At 36.6% G+C, this 23,771-nt stretch overlaps 1 protein-coding gene across 1 annotated transcript; it reads left to right on the forward strand.

Annotated features, from left to right (window-relative positions):
• Nucleotides 1-1,849: 1,849 nt before the first annotated feature.
• Nucleotides 1,850-23,415, forward strand: LOC109017708 (protein FAR1-RELATED SEQUENCE 5-like). Its single transcript, XM_035685787.1, has 7 exons — nucleotides 1,850-2,129; nucleotides 20,335-20,426; nucleotides 20,514-20,636; nucleotides 20,727-22,097; nucleotides 22,197-23,048; nucleotides 23,137-23,259; nucleotides 23,347-23,415. The coding sequence occupies exons 1-7, from the start codon at nucleotides 1,850-1,852 to the stop codon at nucleotides 23,413-23,415; spliced, it is 2,910 nt and encodes a 969-aa protein (XP_035541680.1).
• The last annotated feature ends 356 nt before the right edge of the window (nucleotides 23,416-23,771 follow it).

The raw sequence follows: 23,771 nt of genomic DNA on the forward strand, positions 1-23,771 counted from the left end.
GTGTGATATTTTGATGTTTTTGACTAAGTTATTGGCAAGCTCTTGGCTTGATATTTTTATGGTTTATAGTTAACATACTAATATACAAGTTTGATGAAGATTAGTTGCATTTTCAAAGTTTTTTATAATAGTTTTGCAAAGATCTAAAAACTTGAAAATTGGGAGTAGGAAAACAGATTCTATTTTGGATAAGCTTAGGTCTTTTGTTGTGAAAGCATGCTCCAATGGCTTTGATATTCACATATGATTCTCTTAGGACTTTTATCTACATGTTAGAATTTTATTTTGAGGATTTATAGTGTTGATATTAAAGATATGAATTATTATGCATGCAAAGGTTCGAATAGGTTTTATGTTTGAGGTTTTCAGATGGATCTATGTTTTTATGCAATTTTTACCATATGATCTTAGGTTTGATGCTTAGATCTATTTTAGGACTTGAATATGAACCACATGATGTTATTTATTGAAGATTTACTTCATGGAAGTTTTGGATCTAATGGTTTGATCACAACCAAATCTCTTGCTCGGTTTTAGAGAAAAGGGTTAAAACCGATTGTGTTGAGTTTTATTTTGTGGCTTTTGTTGTTTTGGCTTAATGATTCAAAGCATGATAGTTCTTAAGAATGTTTTATGAATGTATTGAGAGTATATTGGAATTCAAAGCATGATAGTTCTTAAATTTTGGAATTCTTGAAATTGTTTTGAAAAGAGATAGACCATGAACAACATTCTTGGTCAAAATACTTGAAGTTTTATTATGAAGAAAGCTGTGATTTTTATTTGTTGATTGTTCTAGCATGTTACTTAAGCATAGGATGTGATTTTTGTATGTTCCATATTTTGGTTTTAGCATGAAAGATAGGGTTTGAGAGAATTGGAACAAAATCAATGAGTTTTGGCCTATACATGTTTTCGGCCTATGCTTGTTTGACCTAGTTGTGTTATGTTTTAATTTTTTCTATTTAGATATTTGGACTTATGTTAAAAGTTTTGGTGAGTTTTGGAGTTAGGATGTGAAATCCTTAAAAATAAGAATAATTCACAATAGAATAAGTAAAGGTGTGCTTTCTCACTAGCAGTGCAAGTGCAAAAAAATCGAATAATTCACAATGGAATAACTAAAGGTGTAGTCACAAAATATTTCGTACCAGAGTTTAAACTGGTAAAATGGTTCATGAGGAACATCTAAAGGGACAAATACTATTATTTAGAGTCAAAACTAGAAGCAACTCTTGATGGATAGAAGAGTTATGCCAACCATAAGAGAGAAAATCTTGAGTTTAGATTAATTACTGATCAATTATCGAGGTACCACCTAGGATTCCTTGAAGAAATAGAGAAAGTGAATTCAGTTGTGTATGGATTAAGATTTTCCCAATTGAAAGACAAGGATATCTTAAGTGTATTGCATATATTTTTCTAAGGAAGAGTTTTGAGAGATTAGCTGCTGAAGTTTTAGATTCAAAGAGTATATCGGTATGACTCAATCTAGCTCACAGAAGGATTTCAGTACAAATTGTTGATTAGAAAGGGAGAGAGTTAAGGAATGGCAAAATCTCAGTAGTAGAAATATCTGTGGTAAATAACTATTTGAGCAGCAAGGAAAGTAGCAATTTCGCTTAGGCAAGGATTCAATGTCATAGAGGGTTAGCCTAGAACTTCGATTTAGGCAATAACCTTTGTAAGTGTTATATTCTTCTCTTATATGGTGGTAGTTATTTTATGAACCCATGTGATGGATATAGATAGGAATGGTATAGGTTATGAGAGGAAGGCCTTGCTTCTTGAGTGTTATCCACCTCTTCCCCCAACCATGTGGACGGATTGAGATAACTTCAAGGAAAAGATGTCTCGAGATGGAACTGGGTCCAACCGAGTAACTGAGGAGCGTTCTGCAGCCATCGATCTTAAGCCCAAGACATCAGGATCTTCGATGTCGTCTACCCATCAAGGACAACTACTCATTGAGGGCCACGTACTTGACAACAAAGATGAGGATGTCAAGCAGCACCTTGGCCCTGAGCATTTTAGCAACGTGGCTTATAATCTCAAGGATGACGTGTTCTACTATCTACCTCAACATACCATGTCTATGGATATCGACTCAGCCCCGTCTGCATCGACTGGTGATGATATGTGTAGTGATGGACAATAGGCTTGGTGAGCAACATTTTCTCCTTTGTTTTGTAATATTGGTTTTTGTACATGCGTAGATTTTAGGTACGAAATCTTTTTTTAGGAGGGGAGGATATAACAGCCCAAAAAAAATTTAACGGCTGAATTTTTTTAGGCTTTAGAAACGTCATGAAAACCCCAGAAAGTTTTCATGAATCAATCAATCACATAAGTTTTGGTATGTCATAAATGCAATTTTATTAGTTTGAGGTAGTTACTACTCAATATGATGCCAGAAATTTGATTTTATTTGTTTGAGGTAGTTAAGAGTGTGATAATGAGAAACAGTAAGCACCATTAGACTCAGATAAATATTTAGGATTTTATGACGCAATAAAATGATTTTTATTTTTTGGACAACAGTTGTTCAAAAACGTGTTTTGAATTGTTTGAGGCACTTAGGAGTTGAATTTCATGAAATGAAATACTCTTATAGTTTCATTTGAATATTTAGCATCTTATGGTGCAAAGTTATTTTCACCATTTTTCAGAGTGAATAGCGACTCCAGTGTAAGCGTCATATGATACTCAGTCCGGTGTTTTAAAGATCACAGTGTGTAATGTCTAAATTAGGTTAGAGAAGTTTTATTTTGACACTTGGCAAAATCATAACCACTCTTGTGAATAGTATTGGACACTTGGCATATAGAGGAATCCTGAGATAGAAATGTGAAGGAAATCAAGATTTGTGATGATGCCACTTAGGCCAAACCCTATTCCATCCAACCATTTATTTTGTGTCAAACCAAAGACGTTTTCAACCCTAGTGAAACCCTAAACACTTTGGAATCCAATTGAAACTCAAAATCTTGGTGAAAACTAAAACCCCAAATGGCTTAGTAACTGGTTGTAGCTTAGTATTTAACCACCTCTACATGTTATTTATCACTCAAATTCATGTCATTACATCCTTATTTATTCTTTTATTCCTTGGTAATTTTATTGTGCCAAGAGAAATTAGATTTAGGCTTATTAGAAACTCAAACCCCAACCAAACCCCATTGAGACCCCCAAATAAAGGCCCCTTCAATTAAAGCCCATTAAGGCCCACGAATCTGCACCACCAAGGCAAGGTTTGTTGTGATATTCCATATGATAAGAACAAGGGTAAGTGGGGTATAGGATCCCACATTGCTTGGAAATGAGAAGTTCTTGCTCTTTATAAGGTTCTAATGGGGCTCCAATTGTATTATTGACTAGTCCTTTCGGAGTATAGGCCATGTGGTTTGGGTCTTCTATTGGAGCGTTACAAATGGTGTGGCGCTGTAATAGCCCACTAGAAATTCATTAGTGGAATTTCTATTGACTTTAGGAATCTCGTGAAAACCCATAAGTTTTTACGAATCGACCAATCGCTTAGGTTTTAGTCTGTCATCATGATCAATGTTATCACTCACTGTGGTGCTAGATTTATGACTTTAATTATTTGAGATAGTTAGAAGTGTCAGAATGAGTTATGGTCTGCGCCATTAGACTCAGTGCATTATTTAGGATTTTATGGCGCAATAGTCTATTTTCATAATTTCGGACGAAATGTCTGTTGGAAATTGTGAAATTATTTTTTAGGGGCACTTCGGGGTTGAATTTCGGTGAACGATTTTCACTATAGGTTAATATGAATATTTAGAATTTTTTAGTACTAAGTTTATTATTTTTTTTTTAGAGTAAATAGGAACCTCGATAAGCGCATCCATTGCAGTGTTTTCAAAATCATAGTGTGAAATGTCCAAATTAGGTTGGAGGAGTTTTATTTGGACACTAGGAAAGATCTTAGCCACACATAGTAAATGGTATTAGACACTTGGCACAAAGAAGAACCCTTAGATAGATTTGTGAAGGAATCAAGGTGTGAGATCATGCCACCTAAGCAAAGCTGTGTTTCATCTGTTCAACCAAATTGTGCCAGACCAAAGTGGGTTTCAACTCTAGCAAAACCCTAAATGGTTGGAATCCAATTGAAACCCCAAAAGCTTGGTTGAAACCAAAACCCTAAATGGTTTTCCCAAACCCTAAAGTTGGCCTCCAAACCCTTTTTAATCTGATTTCTAGCATTGTGTTTAATCACTTGATTAAATCACTTCCACATGCTATTAATTAATCAAATCCTTGTTACGACATCATTATTCAACCTTTTAAACTTTGGGATTTTGATTGGGCCAAGAAAAAATGATTTTTGGGCTTGATAGCATCTCAAACCCTAACCAAACCCCCTTTAAACCCCAAATTGAAGCCCACTTGGTGGGGCCCACCAAGGCCCACGAAATTGGCCACCTTAGCAAAGCTTCATGGAGAAGTTTCCTCCCCCACATGGCAGACCATCCACTGCCATTGGCTGCACCCAATAGTGCCTTGATGTGAAGAAGAAATCCACTCCATCAACCTCCATCTTTCACAGCTACTGCAGGCAGTCTCTGCCCCTCACTATTCTCCACTTTATGTCACATAGTCACCTCCAATCAAGGATCATTCCAGCCCACAACTTCCCCCTCCAGGAGTCTATAGTCGTGCAAGGTACTTTTCATTCCATTTTATCACTTCCTTTCCCCCGTTCTTAGAGAGAAACCCAAAAGAGCTCTCTCGGGCAGATTTCTAGGACATTTTGCGTGGCCATTTAAGACCCATTGTAAGTATGTTTGCCCGATGATTCCTCACATAAGTTGTTCTTCCTTGAGTCTAGTTTCTGTGGATATCTTATTAGTCTCATTCCACGCTCATTTGATCGGTAAAAAGTATTTTTAACCATGGAAAGGTCATTCTGGGCGTGAAACGGGAGAGTATGTTATGTTTTGGAAGTTTTGACCAAGCTAATGGACATATCTTGGTCTGAAAATTTTATGGAGTGTTGTTAGCATGTGTTTATGAATGTTCATTGAGGTTTTGTTGCTTGAATAAAGCTTTTGATGATAGATTTTCTTAGAGTTAGAAACTTGAAAACTGGAAGTGGAAAAACAGTTTCTGTTTTGTGAAAGTTTGAATATTTCGTGGTTTAATCTTATTCTAAAGGCTTTGATATTTTTATATGATGATGCTAAGCCTCTTATATACATGTTAGGATGTTATTTCGAAGATATTTAGTATTAGTTTTAAAGATATGATTTTCTATGCAAGAGAATTTCGGTTAGGCCTAAACTTTGATGTTTTTGAGTTAGATCCATGTTTTATTAACTTTTAGCCATGTGATTTTAAGTTTGATGGTTGGATCTTCTTTAGGACACATTTTTAAATCATGTGATGTGTTAGTTTGAAGATCACATGTCTTTAAGCCATGGATCAAGAGATTGATCATAGTTAGTTGGGAAAAACAGTTTCTGTTTTGGACTAAGTTTAAAATCAAAAACTCCAAGTGTTGTTTTGTGATTTTTGGTGAGTTTTGTTTGATGATTTAAAGCATTTTTTATCTTAGGATGTTGTTATGAATATGTTAGAAGTAAGATTTGATTTTTTGGAATTTTTGGAGATTTTTTTATTAAGGTGAAAACTTGTGATTTAAGGTTTACTTTTTGTTAAAAAGTTTGGGTCTTTTTACAAAAAGTTTGGTGTTGATAATTATCTTTTTCTTAATAGATATTTTTAAGGGTGTTTTTAAACTTAGGATAGGAAGATCTTTGTTACAAGATTTTGGTTTATTCATGAGTTTTGAAACTTGAAAGAATTGCAACCAAAATCAAGACAAATGGCCTATGTAGGTTTCGGCCATAGTGAGTTTTTCATAGTTGTGATTGGTCTTAAATTTTTCTGAGTTGATATTTGAGTTTGGGACAAAATTTACATGAGGAATGTAAATTTTGGTAATTTTTGGAATTAGGATATCAAATCCTTAAGTTAGGGGTAAAATGGTCATTTGCCCACATGTAGAGGGTAAAATGGTAATTTTACTCTAAGTTGTCTCTTTTCACATTTCTAATTGTTAGTAATTAATTTCTAACTTTTAGAATAACTTTTTACAGTTCCTCGTGTTTCGCGCTTTATTCTAGTAGAACGCGACGATCGAGGTAAATTAGCTTTTAACTTACTATCAGTTTAATGTGTATGAGTGATAAGTAATGGAACTAAATTATATGTATGCATGTTATCATATGTGCCATGCCAAGTCATTACATATTTATCTGTTACGTAGAATTTATTCTGTCATGAATTATTCATCTGTTACACAAGATATTCTGTCACGTATTCCTATACATTGCAAGTATATCATGTTAAGTTAAGTATGCCATCTGTTACATGTATTTCATGTCACGTAATATTCACTGTCACATATTACACCATGTTAAGAAATGTTGTCTGTTATATGGTATGCCATGTTATGAAATGTTGCATGTTACATGTATGCCATATTATGAAATGTACTCTGTTACATTTATGTCCCAACTATGTCATGTCTGTCATCTTACGTTCACTTCACGTTACGCTACGTCAGGACTTCTATCTTTTTGTATCCATGTCATCCCGTCTCGAATACAGTTTGTATATCTCGAGAACAATCTTGTTAAGTTATTCATGTCAATCACGACCCTAAGCGCTAGGATGGGGTAATATCCTAGTGAAACTTCTTTGTTCACGCTGGAGTGTCTAAATAGGTGTGAAATTCCCTGGGTTGATGAAGTACAGTCAACAGGTTGCAAATGGGGCCTAATTAGCTGGTCACCAGAGCGCGCCAGGCACTAACGCCGATAGTGCCACACATTATGTTACGTGTGTCCACAGCAAGTGTGGCACAAACAATTCATGAGGCCACAATAACTGTGGAGCATACACTACGTGAGACACAGCAATTGTGACACGTAGGATACATGGGGCCACAACAACTGTGGAGTACGTATTAACGCACTCACAGCTGGTATAGACACATGTGTTATGATGCGGTAATCGGCAGGGACACACGGCTCAAGGGGACCTGTGTAGCACCCATATGGTCACTTATAATTAAGTCTATTGAGAAAGATTCCAAGTTCATGTATTTCACGTTCAAGTCATGTTTCACGTTATGTTATGTTCAAGTTTATGTTCATGTCAAGTTTCACGTTTATGTCACGTCAAGCTAAGTTTCAGTTCCAATTCAAGTTATGTCAGCTCATGCCATGTTATGTCAAGTCACGTCATGCTTATTATTCCATGTCATGTTATGTCAAGTCATGTTATGCTTATTATTTCATGCCATGTTATGTCAAGTTATGTTATGTTTACTATTGACTTTGATTGTGCATTCATGCATTTATTGTCATGCATGCATCATTAACCTGTGTGAAATTTTTTGTTAACTTGCTGAGATTTGTAATCAAATCTCATTGTGGTAGTCCCAACTACCATTCCCCCGAATGGTAGATTTTGTTACAGGATCTGAAGGAAAACCAGAAAACGACCCACTGGAAACGGTCGACTAAGCAACGGTGTGACTTAGATGTAGTTGCCATAGGTTACTAATTGTATTTTGTGTAGTTCAATCTCCAGCACTCTTTTGTTCACAACCATTTTGGACTAGTGTTGTGATCTCAGTTGTTTAGTATGTATTTATGTATGAAGTATGTTGTAAGTATTTAGGATATCATAAGTTTGGTGCATAGTATTGCTTTTAAAAAAAAAATTATCCGCTGCGAATATTGCATAATGCTAGATGCATGTTAGGAACATTGCATCTTATATGTCATGAACGGGGACAGGTAACCTTGTGTTGCATGTCCTGACGCTTCAGATGTCCGTCCAATCCCAAGTGGAATCTGCTAGCGTCACAGGCGCTCCCAGCCCCCACTTGAGATTGGACAGTGACTGAGATGCTGGGACATGTAACACAAGGCTACACACCCCTCGTACATAACAGATAATATGCTATGCAGCTAAGTACACTAGCAGTATGCAATAGTAAAAGTCAGATAAACTAAGTAACACGATAAGCAATTGCAAAGCACATGCACCGTACTAATATCATATCCCAAATCATTAAGTATAGTTTAAAACTCCCAAAACACGGGACCTTCTCAAAACATAGTTCCAAAAAAGTTGAGGTCTAAAACCATAAGCACTGTTTTCTCTCTCTTTTTTTTTTCCACAAAATGACTTAAGCTCTCGTACTTCTTCAAGATGATTTGGGCTTCACCGTTTTTCCAAAACCTTATCTTTGTCTCGGTTGTTATGTCGTTTGAACTCCGCAATGAATTCAAGTATACCAGTGACCTCCCGGCACAATCCTCTCCGGAGGAGGAGGTATCGTTCTCTTCCTCTTGGTCATGGTCGTCGTTTACCATACCTGTCACAACTTCTACCATTTCTATTGGGGAATGGTAGTGAAAACTATCACAATGAGATTTCCAGAAATCTCAACAAGTAATCACACAACATATCACAGTTAACACAAGTATACAAAAGGTATATCATCAAATGCGTGCATGGACATGTACTTGACTTATGCCTTTGACCAGAACTTGACTTGTGCACTTGACCATTTTCAAAAGATTTGTAACAGAGACTTTAGTTTTCCAAAAAAAATTCTTAACTTTTTCTTAATCACGTGATCTTAATCAGAACTTACCTTATCAGAACATATCACAAGGTTTGCATCGAGTGATCCTTAGCACATAAGCTCATATTCTTATTCAGAGGATGGACACAACACAGTTCCCCTTAGCACCGAGTGTTCCTGCTAGTTACCGCACCATCAACGGTCCGTACACTGTGATGAATACGTCATAAACAGATATTCATATTAACTCAACCTTACTTCGTCGGGTTACATGCCTTATGCACCACTAGCGTTAGGTGCTTCCTCACTCCAATATCCTTTGAAAATAATTCATTCAAGGCTCTTCAACAATACTTTGTCGACACAAAGTGCACAGAGGAGTTCCACCAGGACATTCCTTTAAAAAACTTTTAAACTTTTTTCTTTGAAAACACTTTTTGAAAACATTTTCTTTAAAAACATTTTTCCCCAAACGCATGTGACATGAGACTTATAACATGCGTACTTACACTTGACATATGACATGCAAAATGTCGTGCATGAAATAACCAAGCATAACATGTTCATTTCATAGCATGATAACATAAACCATATGAGATATCAAAACACATACATGGAACCATGAGAACTTGCTTAGGCCGAAACTCATAGGTACAAAAACATGAAAATCCATCACTTAAACACATTCCAGACTTCAAGCATATAATACAGAAATCAAGACATAATGAAACAAAACATGAAATCATAGGTTTTTGACCAAGGTCCGAAACTTCCAAGACATGTTCAAACCGAAACATCATGTTGCATAAACCATCAACCTTAATCAAGTGAAAACTAAAACTTATGGGAGTATTTCATGGCATTTTCATCACAAATCCAAAGCATATAATTCCTTCTATAGATTTACTAAGATCATAATAGCATATTCAAACAAACAATCAAGAGATAGCAAACAAAGCAATCGAACAATGAAAGAATTTACACAAATATATACAAGCATTAACCAAGAGTAAGTTGAGTGTATACTTACAAAGATTCGCATAAATAAATACTAGCAAGTTGTAAATCCGAACATACTATATTAGAAAAAGTAACTAAAAATCCTATCTCATGTTCTTGAGTGTGTGTGTGGGTTTCTAGGGCATCACTTTATCTTAAACCACTCGGTTTCTAGGGTTTTTGGGATAAAACCCCTTCATTTCACTCATGAAGTAAAACAAAATCTAAGGTAAAGCAAAGATACATGTGGTGGTCGAAAACATGGAGGATGAACTCCCTCCACTAATTGGCTTCAATAGTTTCTTGAAAAACCTAAGTCATTTTCCAATAAATCGGTAGAAAGTGTGGGTGTTCTATCATTTTCGAAGTCCAATGAGGTTTGAATCTCATTTTCGGGTTGAGAAAATGAAATGTGTGTGCAAAACTTAAGAGGAAACCGATCCTTACCTTGTCTATTCTTGATGTGCCGAAATCCTCTTTCTTGAAAGGATCCTCCTTGTTTGGTTGGAGAGAAAATATGAGAAAGTGAGGGAACCTTCAAGTGAACATGTGAGAATTGTGTGGAGAGAGTGAGAATTCATGTAATTTCTAGAAAATGGCAAAGGAAAAGCCCATTGGCGTGTCCCCCTTCCTTTTTATAGTAGACTCTTCACTTCCCTCCTTGGTTTCTTCCAAAATCCTTGCATGGATGACAAATGACATATATTTCTTCTTCCCCTTTCTCTTTTGCCGAAAATGTCTCTTGGAATTTCCCACTTGGACTGCATTGGGAAGGGACATCTTGGGGGTGGTGTGTAGGGTTTCTCTTCCTCTGGCCAAAATTTCCTTCTTTCCCCTTTATGCCTTTCATTTCCTTAAGCAAGTGAATATTTCTTCAAGGGTAACTTGGTAAAACATTACATGCCTCTTCCTTTTCTCAACAAGTAACCTTTGGCATGGATGACAAGTGGCATTGGGCATGTGCCATAGCCCTAGCCGTCCACTCATTCTTTTCCCAAGTTGATGCTTCATCTTCCTATTGCTTCTCTTCACATATTCTTCTAGAAACTTAGTGCATGCTTGACATTTGGCAAAAACTGACCAAATTCGAAGTCCTATGTGCCTCCCTTCAGTTTCCCATGCAAATTTTCTAGAAAAGCTCTATTTCACTTCCCTAGGCTTCCCTTTCCAATAAATCTACCTTGGAACTCAAATTTTGGGCAAAACAATGGGCTAGGAAGATGGGCTAGTCGAAAATCCCTTAGTCTGCCTAGGATCCTATTGCCCTTTGGTTCATCTAGAAGGTTTCTAGCAAGTTGACAAGTGGCAATTCTTCTAGGGTAGCTGTGCAAGCCGTTTCTTGGTGCTTTCCTACACCTCTCTCTCCCCCTTAACCCACTATCAAGACTAGATTCAAAGTGTAACATTTTCATGACATATGGCACTAGTGACTTAAGATTTGGGTCATGGGCCTAAAGCCATTGGGCCTGGGTTTCTAAATAGGGCCGAAAATTACAAAGTAATCTAAGGTTACTCTCTTCTTGGGCTCAAGTTACCAAATCAACGACTCTATGGCCTTCCAAATTAACTAAGGCTCCTAAAATGCCATGGCAACCTAGAATGAATTCTAAGGGCCAAGTCTAGACAAACTCGGGTCATCACAAATGGTATTAGAGCCTATCCCAACTAGAAATGTGGAACTTGAGCCATGCCACCTACGACGGATTGGCCCGACGAGGATGTCAGGAATTTAAGGGGGGTAGATTGTGATACCTATGATAAGAATAAGGGTAGGTGGTGTATTAGATCCCACATTACTTGGGAATGAGAAGTTTTTGCTCTTTATAAGATTCCAATGGGGCTCCAATTGTATCGTTGACTAGTCCTTTTGGAGTATAAGTCATGTAGTTTGGGCCTTAAATTGGAGTGTTACACTTGTAGAGGGAGTTTTTCCCCTACCATGGGTGTCCTTTCACTATCCAAGTCAGTCCCAAATAGTGGATGATGGGAAGACCAAAAGCCACCTCACCACCACCTTTTACATGGAAGCTTCCTTGGCAGAAAACCACGTGCTGTAGCACATGGTATTACCCACAGTTTCGACTGACCCCACATCACCCAAAGTGTCATTTACATATCTCCTATCACCCCTCCAGATGTATAAGTTTCGTCCTTGTCCATCTCACTAGCCTTTGATCACTTATGAAGCCTTTTCTTAAAGAGGAAACTGGAGGAACTCTCAGACAGTTTTCCTGGTCTTCCTTGCTTGACTTTTTCAAAGTTGTTTTATGTGTTTTCTCATAATGTTCCCTTCACATACATTGTTCCTCCTGTAGTCCAGTGTTTGGTTAAAAATATATATGCAAATGCATAGAATCATAACAAGTAGTAAAGTGTTTTAAAGAAAACGGATATCGAACCCACATAGAATAATTATGCTATTGAGTATTGAAATTGACTAAATTAATTACTTTTTGAAAAATTGAAATTTGAAGAATGGTTTATCAAAATTAAACTGAAGAAAAAAACATTAAAATTAAGAACAAGGAATAAACACTCAATTATGGAAATATTGAAAATAAAATAACTTAGATTATAAACTGTGTTCAATGCTAGGCTATATCCAAGTTCTAGAAAATAGAATTAGTTCATCATGAAATTAAAAAGAAAATAAAATAAAACTGGTGTTCTTCGTTGGAGTTAGTTGATGAAACATGCGACTCTCGCCTCTGCTCTCCCAGATCTACCTCCTTGAAAGAACACTTCAAGAATAAATTCTGAAACTCTAAACTCAGACTCAAACTAAAACTAAAACTAAGATTAAGAACCAAGACTTCCTAAAATCCCACAAGACGAGATTAAATAGATGTCGAAATTCAAATATGGAAACAAAATAACTGTAGTTACAATCTAACCTAAAGATCTGGAAAATAGTTTCTAAAGATAAATGTTAACATAAAAGAAATTATTCCAAAAATAACAAAATTATCTAAAAAGGAAGATTCAGTGATATGCGGCATGATTTGCAGAGTTCGGGAGGATTTGGTCGCAAATAGATTGATTGCGGAACTCAGATTCGGTGGTCAGCAACAAATGGATCCCGGTCGGGAGGAATTATCCCACCAAGTAGATGTTTTGTGTGCTGAATATAGCTGGCAAGGAGGTCACAAATGAAAGGGCCTCTCCTTACCTACCGAGTGGAAAGACTCCTCTTGCCTTTTCTAGTTATTGCACACGATGTCGTTTAGGTTGGTCTTTTAAGTTGGTCGTTTAGACTAGTCACCCAATCTAACTGCCTAGAGCCTTGTCGCCAAATCTTCGCGCCTTCTGGTAGCACCTTCTGGTCGTGAGTCGCCTCGCCTACTGAGAGATTAGTCTTCTCACCTTTGGGTGAGAAGGATCTCTTTGCTACCCACGGGACAAGGCTCCTCACCCAGATCTCATTCGCTCTCTTCAATTGTCACTGCCTCTCATCAGTCTGGATCTGTAGTCTCTTCTTTTGTATCAAAATGCTCTCATTTTGCACTAAATCTTATCATTCCTTCAAATCCAAGAAAATAAATAAAAGTATGTATACATAAAATAAAATCAATAGTATTTAAGGGAAAATGATATTTTTCATAAATAAAGAGTGATAAAAATCACATAAACATAACACTTATCATCTAGTTTACATTGGTATGTTCTTTGTAAATTTTAATGATCATTTGATGGGTGAAACTTTTTTTTCAGTGTGAAGAGGTCATTCTAGGCGATATTCTGAACACTGTGTGATATTTTGATGTTTTTAACTAAGTTATTGCCAAGTATTGCTCTGATCTTTTATGGTTTATAGTTAACATGCTAATATACAAGTTTGATAAAGATTTGTTGCATGTTATAACTTTTTTTATAAGTGTTTTGCAAAGATCTAAAAAGTTGAAAACTGGGAGTAGCAAAATAGATTCTATTTTGGATAAGCTTAGGTCTTTTGTTGTGAAAGCATGCTCTAATGGCTTTGATATTCACATATGATACTCTTATGACTCTGACTAGAATTGTATTTTGAGGATTTATTGTGTTGATCTTAAAGATATGAATTATTATGCATGCAATGGTTCATATAGTTCCTATATTTGAGGTCTTCGGATGGGTCTATGTTTTTATGCAATTTTTGCCATGTGATCTTAGGTTTGATGCTTAGATCTATTTTATGACTTGAATATAAACCACATGATGTTATTTATTGATGATTTACGTCATGGAAGTTTTGGATCTAATGGTTTGATCACAGCCAAATCTCTTGCTTTGTTTTGGAGAAAAGGGTGGAAACCGATTGTGTCGAGTTTGATTTCGTTACTTTTTGTGGTTTTGGCTTAATGATTCAAAGTATGATAGTTCTTAAGAATGTTTTCTTGAATTTATTGAGAGTATATTATTGAACTTTTGGAGTTCTTGGAGTTATTTTGAAAACAGATAGACCATGAACATCAAGGGTTGTTCTTAAGGTTAAAATAGTTGAAGTTCTATTATGAAGAAAGTTGTGATTTTTATGATATAAGTTTTGTTGGTTGTTCTAGCACGTTATTTAAGCATAGGATGCTATATTTGTATGCTGCATATTTCAGTTTTAGCGTGAAAGATGGAGTTTGAAAGAATTGCAACAAAAATCAAGAGTGGCCTATGCTTGTTTGACCTAGTTGTATTATGTTTTGAATTTTTCTAATTAGATATTTGAACTTAGGAAAAAAATTTTGGTGAGTTTTGGAGTTAGGATGTGAAATCCTTAAAATAGAATAATTCACAACAGAATAAGTAAAGGTGTGCTTTCTCAGGAGTAGTGCACATGCAAGAAAAATAGAATAATTCACAATGGAATAACTAAAGGTTTAGTCAGAGACTAAATATTAATAGTACCAGAGTTTAAACAGGTAAAATAGTTTATTCATTAAAATAACAATATCCACAAGTCACTATCACTTCCCAAATAAGGTTATACAGCACCATCTGTTTATTAATTGTATTCGTGTACAACAAATTGAACATGATTTGTCACCTGATTAAGAGATACCTCTCCAAGAAAGAAAACAAACAACCTATTAATGGAGATAGGCCTCCGTCTCTAATACTCGGGCTAGGCTGGTCCTTCCACCTCAGGAGCCTCCTCTGGGACTACGTCTGCATTAAGGTCTATGATCCTGATAATGAAACCATAGGTAGGTTAAACATCTATGACAATACTACTAATAAGCAACAATGCAAGTGAAGTGTATGCACTGTTCAATGTAAAAGATCTACGAACACATATATTTGTGCATGGCGAGGAATTACACTCAGGGCTGAAACACATGTATTCATAGTTATAATAAAGAATCACCCTCTGAACAACACAAGTATATAAGCATGGCGACAAATCACCCTCTGTGCAGATCTCAATATATGTAGTTATGGTTGAGGTGAGGAACCATCCTCTTATCGAACACATAAAACTTATCATATCTCATCACTAAATGCCAACAAGGAATCAGTCCACCGTACGACTTGGGGACTCACTTAACCCAGTTAACGTGCAAACTAATTCACCAGTTTCAAATCATTCTATACAGGGAATCACTCAACCCGATCAACACAAGTGACCGACCCAAGGAATCACTCTACCTGGCCAACTGTCTCAAGACACCACACATGATACGCAAGGGGAATCTCTCTACCCGTCTATCAAGACTTCAAGTGAGGCCAATACGAAAGGGTTCCACCCCGGTCATCATGGAGACTCTCTCTCTCTCTCTCTCTCTCTGTGCTTGTTTGAAACTCGTGGCAACGTGTCATAGGAATGGCACGGGAACTCCTAAACCCGTCCAGGATGATTGCGACAAACGATTAGACTCACTCACCTAGAAATCACCATTTCCTTCAAACCAAACCATTCAAACTCATAAACATAATGAAGAAAATGTATATTATTTTCATGAAGAAAAGGGGAAAGTTACAGAATATACAAGGCCTAATCTTATAGCATACCCACAATATTTAGCCCACATTCCCAAGTACGGTCTTAGGAGATAATCTACCTTAGCGGTATTTAAAATACTAAGGCGGCATCGGCGTTATTCATTATGTTGCTCCCTCTGAAGCCACTTGCTTACTTTGAAGATTCCAACTCCGAAGAAGCTCCAACACTTTACGATCTCAAAAATGAGATGTCCATTGTCCAATCCCTTTTATAAGGCCAAATCGCCAGGTGTCCTTCTAACATGCTCCTAACTCCTAATATGCTTGAATATGAGACCTTTGATCTCGGCCTTCCATTTGCCCTGTGGCCTTGCAGGATGGTAGAGACATGCAGATGGGACAAGGCATGCACATTCATGTGATTTGCCTTGGTTCCAATCCATAGTCCTTCCCTAAATAAGGGTCTCCCATGTGGTGCTAGACCATACCTCTGAAATAAGATGATATGGCCTGTAGAGTCGTAATTTGTTTTCCACATAATCACCCTAGATGTGACCTTTGAGATGGAGTGTGGGCCTATGCGTACGACACTGCCGCCTTTTAAGCAGTTTTGTGCTATCTCGAAAAGCCCTTACATCCATATTAGTCTTGTCCTTGACCGTTATTCACCATTTGCGAGTAACTCACCCTTAGTTTGGGCTACCAACCTCTTCAGCTCTTCGTTCTCACCTTTGCATGGTTAGCATAGTGCTTGCCCGCCTAGCATAAGGTGAAAATTCCTTTGTGCCCTAGTGTTGAGACATTCCAACCAGACTTTCTACATAATGTTGCCCGCCCTTCCATTAGACTAGCTGCACTTTGCTTGCCGCGCAGCCTCATCTTCCAGCTCGTTGTGGAAATGAATGACTCTCTTCTTAGCCTTCCCTATATCCATAGGAAGGGATCTTTTCCCTTACTTTGGTGCAGTCCTCACAATAGAGCTTCAAACTTGGTGGAACCTGTGTGTTCGGGTGGAAAATTATGGTAGATATGAAAACAACATTTGTCTTAAAAGTTTAAACTAATAGGAAGGGGTAGATTTAATTATTTATATTATATTCTTAATAGTCCTCCTCACGCGTGGGTTAGACTCTCCCTCAATGAGTGAGTCCAACATGTAGAATATTTAAGTAAATGAGGATAAAGTGTAGTGTTAGAGTTCGAACTCAAGACATCTGCTTTGATACCATGTAGAGAATAAAATAAAATAGAAAATGAGATAGAGAAGAGAGAAAAAGGGAAAGAGAATTTGAGGATTACATCTATACTATTCTCAATTGTTATTGAATACATTACATTTATCTCTATTTATAGGTGAATGGAGCAAGAGAAATAATGGAAATATGATAAATCAACAATATTAATTGATTTACATAATAAATTGAATATGGTAGGGAATAAGTCACATTAGTAAACATATGCTAGAATGTATGAATATATTCTAAGAATGAAGCAAGCCAACGTGCGGGCTGCGGGTTTGGGTATTTACAGCAATAGGGTTGGGCTTTTACAACTTGGTCGTTGGTCCTTTCCTATGGGTCTTGGGTTTAATTCATGGTCCACGGTTCACTAGGTTTTGTCATTGGATCCCTATCTAATAAATGGGTTGGTCTATTTAATGGGTCCAATTATATTATAGAGTTTGCTTATAATTTCATGAGCTAAGTCACTTAGCAATTCTAATGAGTCGATTTTAGATTCCAAAATCAGTCAAGCTCGTCCAATCAATATTTGTGGACTTTAAATAAATTCTTAGGCCTAATACCAATTAAATATAGGCTCACTTGACACATAAATATTAAATGGGCTTTTTAACTTAATTATTGAGCTCGACAAGAATTTCATAATCTATTTTAATAAATTTTTGGTCTGTGGCCTATTCAAATTTACCAAATAAAATCTCAATTCGTGCTCCTAAAAATATGCATTTATACCATCTAAAAGCATCCGCTAAAATTTGACAGGCCTTAAAATAGACTTTTTAGCCTATGTGCTTAATTAAAATTTCTTAACAACCTCGATAAAATTATAGCTCATGCACTTATCTAAAGTAACTCATTAATCGTCATCTCTGATAGATCGATCGCCGTCCAGCCACCAAAGTCTTGATTCACTGGCATGGGACTTCAATGAATGATTATGAATGTGAAAATCATTGAAAGTTTAAGAGGTTTTTGTTGTATTTTTTGTGTGGACTAACATAGTTATAATGTGAGCCCATAATGGGCTGGACTATTTAGTGAGCACTTGAGAAAGTCCTTACTCTCACCCCATATATATAAATGGAGTTGACCCATTAGACTCCATGAGAGCCATTTTCTGCATCACGAGCGAAGAGAGTAAAAGTCTCCTCAACACACACACCAGATTATTTTTTAGATACACAAAGGTAATGGCAAGCTCATTTTTTAACCATAGTGGAGCTATGTTTTCTTTTGTTCACGAGTTTAAGCATTCTATGATAATAGACAGACATGATCTTATTTATATATTTCATCAATTGGTATCAGAGCTTTCTGTCTCATTTTCATGGTTGTGTGAACTCTACCTTTACCTTTTTTTATTTTTTTCTCTGTTGGTTGTTGAAACCATGAGATTGTGTGCATTCATTTTATCCAGAAGTTGTATAACATGAAGGAAGATGGAGGTCAAATGCCAATGTCTGTGTTCTCCTCTACCTTGTTCATGGAGAAACTCCAATAGAAACTAGTATGGTGGCTTAAGACAACCGTCTGTTTTGAGTTGTGGTGGAAGTGGGATTCAGGCGTGATGCTCTCTCTTTCTTTTGATTATTTTTATTTCTTTATTTTTACTTTTGAGTATGTCAGAAATTATCTTTTATTTTTTGCAAGGTAAAGTTTTTATGTATATATTATTTTCTGAAATCGGTTTATGGAAAGTCGTTCATGTGAAAAGTATCTTTTGACCTTTGTTTTTTGGTGCATATATTATATTTTAGAAAGCCTTCAAAGGCTATTATTAGCCTTTATTACTTCTGCAAAGGTAGCCTACCACATATATATATATATATTTTTTTTAAAATAAAAAATAAAAATAAAAAATTGCAAGGCTACCACATTCTGAAAGGCTGCAAGATACTTTTACTTGTTTTATAGTCAAGAGAAAGGCACACCGGCATGATGTTTTTAATTGTCTTATAGTAAGACAAAATATGTAGAAACTGGCAATTTTGGCCTTTTTTATTTTCTATTGGGCTTTTGCAGACTTGTTATGCCAAATGTTTATAAATAAAATTTTGTGTTGAGCCTCTATATATAACGATGTGTGTATTTTTTTGTGTATATATATCCTTGTGTGACAAATTAAGCCGATGATTTAATGGTTATGTTCCAATTAGACTCCATATATATAAATAGATTTGGCCTATTAGACTCCATGAGTGCCACTTTTTGTGTCAAGAGGGAAGAAAGTATAAATTTTCTCAACACACAAATGCCAGATTATTTTTTAGACACGCGAAAGTAATGATAAGCTTATCTTTTAACCATGGAGGAGATACATTTTCTTCTGTTCATGAGTTTAAACATGCTATAATAATCAATACTGCTATAGACAACCGTCTGTAGCAAACCGCTGCGTAACCGGCTCAGGGGGCAATTATGCCACGTCAGCCGGTTTAATTTAAAAAAAAAAAAAAAAAAAAAAGGGAAAGAAAACACGAAGACGGACAGAAAAGGGGGGAATTTACATTTGAGAACGAAAATGATGTTTTAAGTTTCAGAAACAGAAAAAAATTCCAGAAAAGTTGCGAACAATCGTGGAAGAGAAAATATTGAGCTTGAAGCAGTAGATTTTTGGGTCTAGAAGAACCGCAGATGTCTTCGTTCGTGTTCGCGTGAACAGTTGTGAGATCTCTTCCATCTCTGTTATTCAGCTTCGTATCTCCGTCGCTAGCTTCAAGTAAGACATCCCACAACGCAAGCTTCCTATATTCGTGACTTCATTTCTTCGTATGTGCTGTTTTTGTTGTCATTTTGGTGGTTAGAAACATCAATAAGCATTTTTAGTTGTTAACTGCGTATGGCTCCAAAGCCAGAGTGTTCTTCGAGGTCGGCCAAAAAGTGTAGGAAGTAGGAAATAAATTTATTTGCACTGGTTATCTCTATTAATTTTGCCACATTGTTTGCATTTTATAGATGTTAGTATTTCATTTTGCTACTTGTTGTGTAGATAATGTGGTAGTGCAAAGGGTCTGTTTTTGTTGGCTTCTTGGTTGGCATTCTGTGTTTTTGTTGGCTTCTTGTGTAGATAATGGCACATTTGCCACAGCCAGCATGACATGAATGGTAATTACTAATTCAAAAAAATCTAACAAAGATGTATTCATTTGAATGTAAATATCCAAAACCATAAGTGTGCAAAATAAAAAACACAAAACGATGCTAGCTAGATGTTCATCTATCTATATCATAGTCTATTACCATAGACGATTTTTTGCATAATGCTTTATAAATTTTTTGCAAAATGCATTAGTGAGCTGATTTTGGGGTTTAGAGACTAGGTTGTTCAATCAAAACCATTTAATAGTTAAATTATTATGAAGTTTTCAAATGATATAGTCCATTCTTCAATTGTTTTTAAACAAATCAATTTCTTTTGCTAATAAATTAAATTCATTACACATGATAATTGTTTAAAAAAATATTTTTAAACAACTTGTTTGGATCATTTACACTGATTTTCATAAGAATGATGAACATAATTTAGTGATTTTCTTCTTGTTCTTTCTTCAGGAGGTATAGTTTTCATTGGAATTGTTAGCATGGAAAAAGGAGAAGACCACTCAGTTGGGCTAACACCAAGTAGCTCAAATTCTCTAAGCACGGTATGTGATAGTATTTTAAAGATTTGTTGGAATGTGCTTACATTGATGTTTATTGGTTGCAACTCTCATTATTATTTTTTATGTTAGGACATCCCAACAACTGCTCCAAGCCTATCAAATTATATGCACGTTTGGCCTGGACCAATGCCTGCATGGTCACCGGCCTTTATGCCATATCCAGATGGCAACCAATATCCAATCAACATTCAGGTGGTGATGCAACTTTGGTAGTATTTTTTTTTAATAAATATGTTTATTAATCATAAAGTTTAATTGTGTTAATTTTTGTGATTTATGCAGAATACTGGTTACAAATTTCAATATGGGATGGGACCTCCCATTCCTCTTATCACTACTAGCTCCGCAACGAGCTCAAGAGTTCATACAGAGGATCCACCCAATTGTAAGGAAACTGAAAAACCTGATACATCCTCTAGACTTAACGAGGAGAGTAAAGAGGATACCTCTGTTTCACGGGATACCGAGGATGGTAGTGCCGGGACACCTGAGTGTGTCGAAATGGATGGTGGTGATACGATTGAGGAGCCAAAGTCAGGGATGGAATTTAATTCTTTTGAAGAGTTATTGACCTATTATAAGCAATATGGTAAGAAATACGGCTTTGGGGTAATGACAAAAAGGAGTGAAAAGGCCGAGGATGGGACTATTAGATATGTCACCCTAGCGTGTGCCCGCGGTGGGAAAGCCCGAAATAGAACGTTGAATGTCGTCAAACCACGTCCGACAGGAAAGACGGAATGTAAGGCAAAGATTAATGACTTAAAAGTTGAGGGAAAGGTACGGTTGACAACATATCATAATATACATAATCACGGCCTCAGTCCACAGAAATCCCGGTTCTTTCGTTGTAATAGAGAAGTCAGCGAGACTGTAAAAAGAGTTCTAGATACAAATGACCTAGCTGGGATTCGAATGAATAAGAGCTTTGGGAGTCTTGTCGTTGGCGCCGGTGGATTCGAGAATCTCCCGTTTTTGGAAAAGGATTGTCGTAATTATATGGACAAGGCAAGACATCTGCGACTTGGGAAAGGTGGCGCTGGAGCGCTTCAAGATTATTTTTTAAGGATGCAGTACAAAAATCCCGGGTTCTTTGCGTTGATGGACTTAGATGATGAGGGGAGATTGAAGAATGTCTTCTGGGCGGACCCCCGTAGTAGGGCAGCATATCAGTATTTCGGTGATGTGGTGACATTTGACACTACATATATGACCAATAGATACGGTATGCCCTTCGCACCATTTGTTGGTGTAAACCACCATGGCCAGTCAATTTTGTTGGGAGCAGGATTGATATCTAGTGAGGATACCGAGACATTTGTATGGTTATTCCAGACATGGTTGAAATGTATGGACGGTATAACTCCAAGAGCCATAATCACAGATCAAGACAGAGCGATGAAAAATGCCATTGCCATTGTATTCCCAGAAAGCCGACATCGATTCTGTTTGTGGTATATACTGAAGAAAGTACCCGAAAAGCTTGGCTCTCATAGTGCGTACAAAAGTGGCATGAAAACTGCTTTGATGAAGTGTGTGTATGACACTCAAAGTGTTGAAGAGTTTGAAAAATGTTGGGAGCAGCTAATCACCACGTACAACTTGCATGAAAATGTCTGGCTACGAAGTTTATATGATGAGCGTGAGCATTGGGTACCGGCATTCTTGAGGGACGTCTTTTGGGCTGGAATGAGTACTACGCAGCGGAGCGAGAGCATGAATGCATTTTTTGACGGTTATGTTCATGCGAAGACAAATTTGAAAGAATTTGTTGACCAGTTTGATAATGCTCTGAAAAAGAAAATTGAGAATGAAACTGCTGCAAACTTCCATTCATTTAGTGTCTCCATTCCCTGTATATCTCGATCCCCAATTGAGAAGAAATTTCAAGATCTGTACACGAATGCTAAATTCAGGGAACTTCAACAACAAATTACCGGTATTATTGATATGGATCCAAAGTTATTTAAGCATGATGGTACAATAAAGACATATCATGTAGATGATGAAGTTCGTGTGGAAGAGTTCACAAAACCGATTACACACTATGTGGACTTTAGTGAGGAAGATGCAACTGCAAAGTGTTCATGTGGGTTGTTTCAAATGAGGGGGATATTGTGTAGACACATTTTGGCCGTATTCAAATGTAATGGGATTAAGTCTGTGCCGGATACATACATTTTAGATCGATGGCGGAAAGACATCAAAAGGAGGTACACATTGATCCATAGCAGTTATGACGTAGGGGATCATCGGGCAGATGCTAATAGATATTCAAGTCTGTTGAATATCTGTTATCAGATGATTACTCATGCTGCGGGTTCAAGTCGGCATACTGAGGATGCAACTACAAAATTGTATGCAATGATTGAGTTATATCGTGCCAACCAAGAAGCCCCATCGATAACCCTCCCTGGTGCGAATGTTGGCTGTACGACTGCTGATACAACTACAGTTGGAAGTTCAAAGCAAGTACTAAGTCCGAAAGTTGTGAGAGGAAAAGGCAGACCCCCATCTCTAAGAAGAGCATCAAGGATGGAGAAAGACATGAGGAAAATTAAAGCAAAGACGAAGAGAGCACCAGTTAAGGGGAAACGCAAACAGGTGCATATTGTAAATATTTTAAATTTTAGATACCATTCAATGCAAATATGAAAAATATGCTAAATGATATTTGTGACTTGTTAATTAGCGAGATGGAGGAGATACAGCAGTCGTGGACACTTGCAGGAGGTTATTTCACCCTTCAGAGATGGATACTCCCAATGTTGAACAAGTACAGGCCCAAGAAACAGTGATTGGTAGTCAAGAAAGTGTAAGCGGGTCTCTTGTGTTGTCTCAATTTTAATAGTATTATCCATATCACAACGCCATACCAATGGTTGCTGTTTACTATTTACAGATGCAATTTGGGTTAGATGGATTGCAACCGGGAGAATTTGGGTTGAGTGAATCACAACCGATGCAATGATTTGATACATTGAGTATGTTATTAATAGTGTCATCATGTTGTTACAATTGATATTTTTAGTTCACATTTTCTGCACACTGACATGATTTATATTGTATGTTTTGTAGGGTTTCAATACTTGGTGACGACATTTTGTGGAGCTTTGAGATGTTTGAAACTATTATTTACTATGGAGCTTTGGAAATTGTTATTTTTTGGAGCTGTGGCAGTTTGTTATTTACCATGATCTATGTTGTATGTTCATAACAGTGTACTAAATTACAGTAAGAGTGTCATCATGTAATGATCTTTTTAAAACTACATTCTGTGTAATACAGTTCAGTTAATGGCATTTTGTGTCATCATTTTGTGTTTGA

The sequence above is a fragment of the Juglans regia genome, chromosome 15, assembly GCF_001411555.2.
Source record: "Juglans regia cultivar Chandler chromosome 15, Walnut 2.0, whole genome shotgun sequence".
Classification (NCBI taxonomy): domain Eukaryota; kingdom Viridiplantae; phylum Streptophyta; class Magnoliopsida; order Fagales; family Juglandaceae; genus Juglans; species Juglans regia.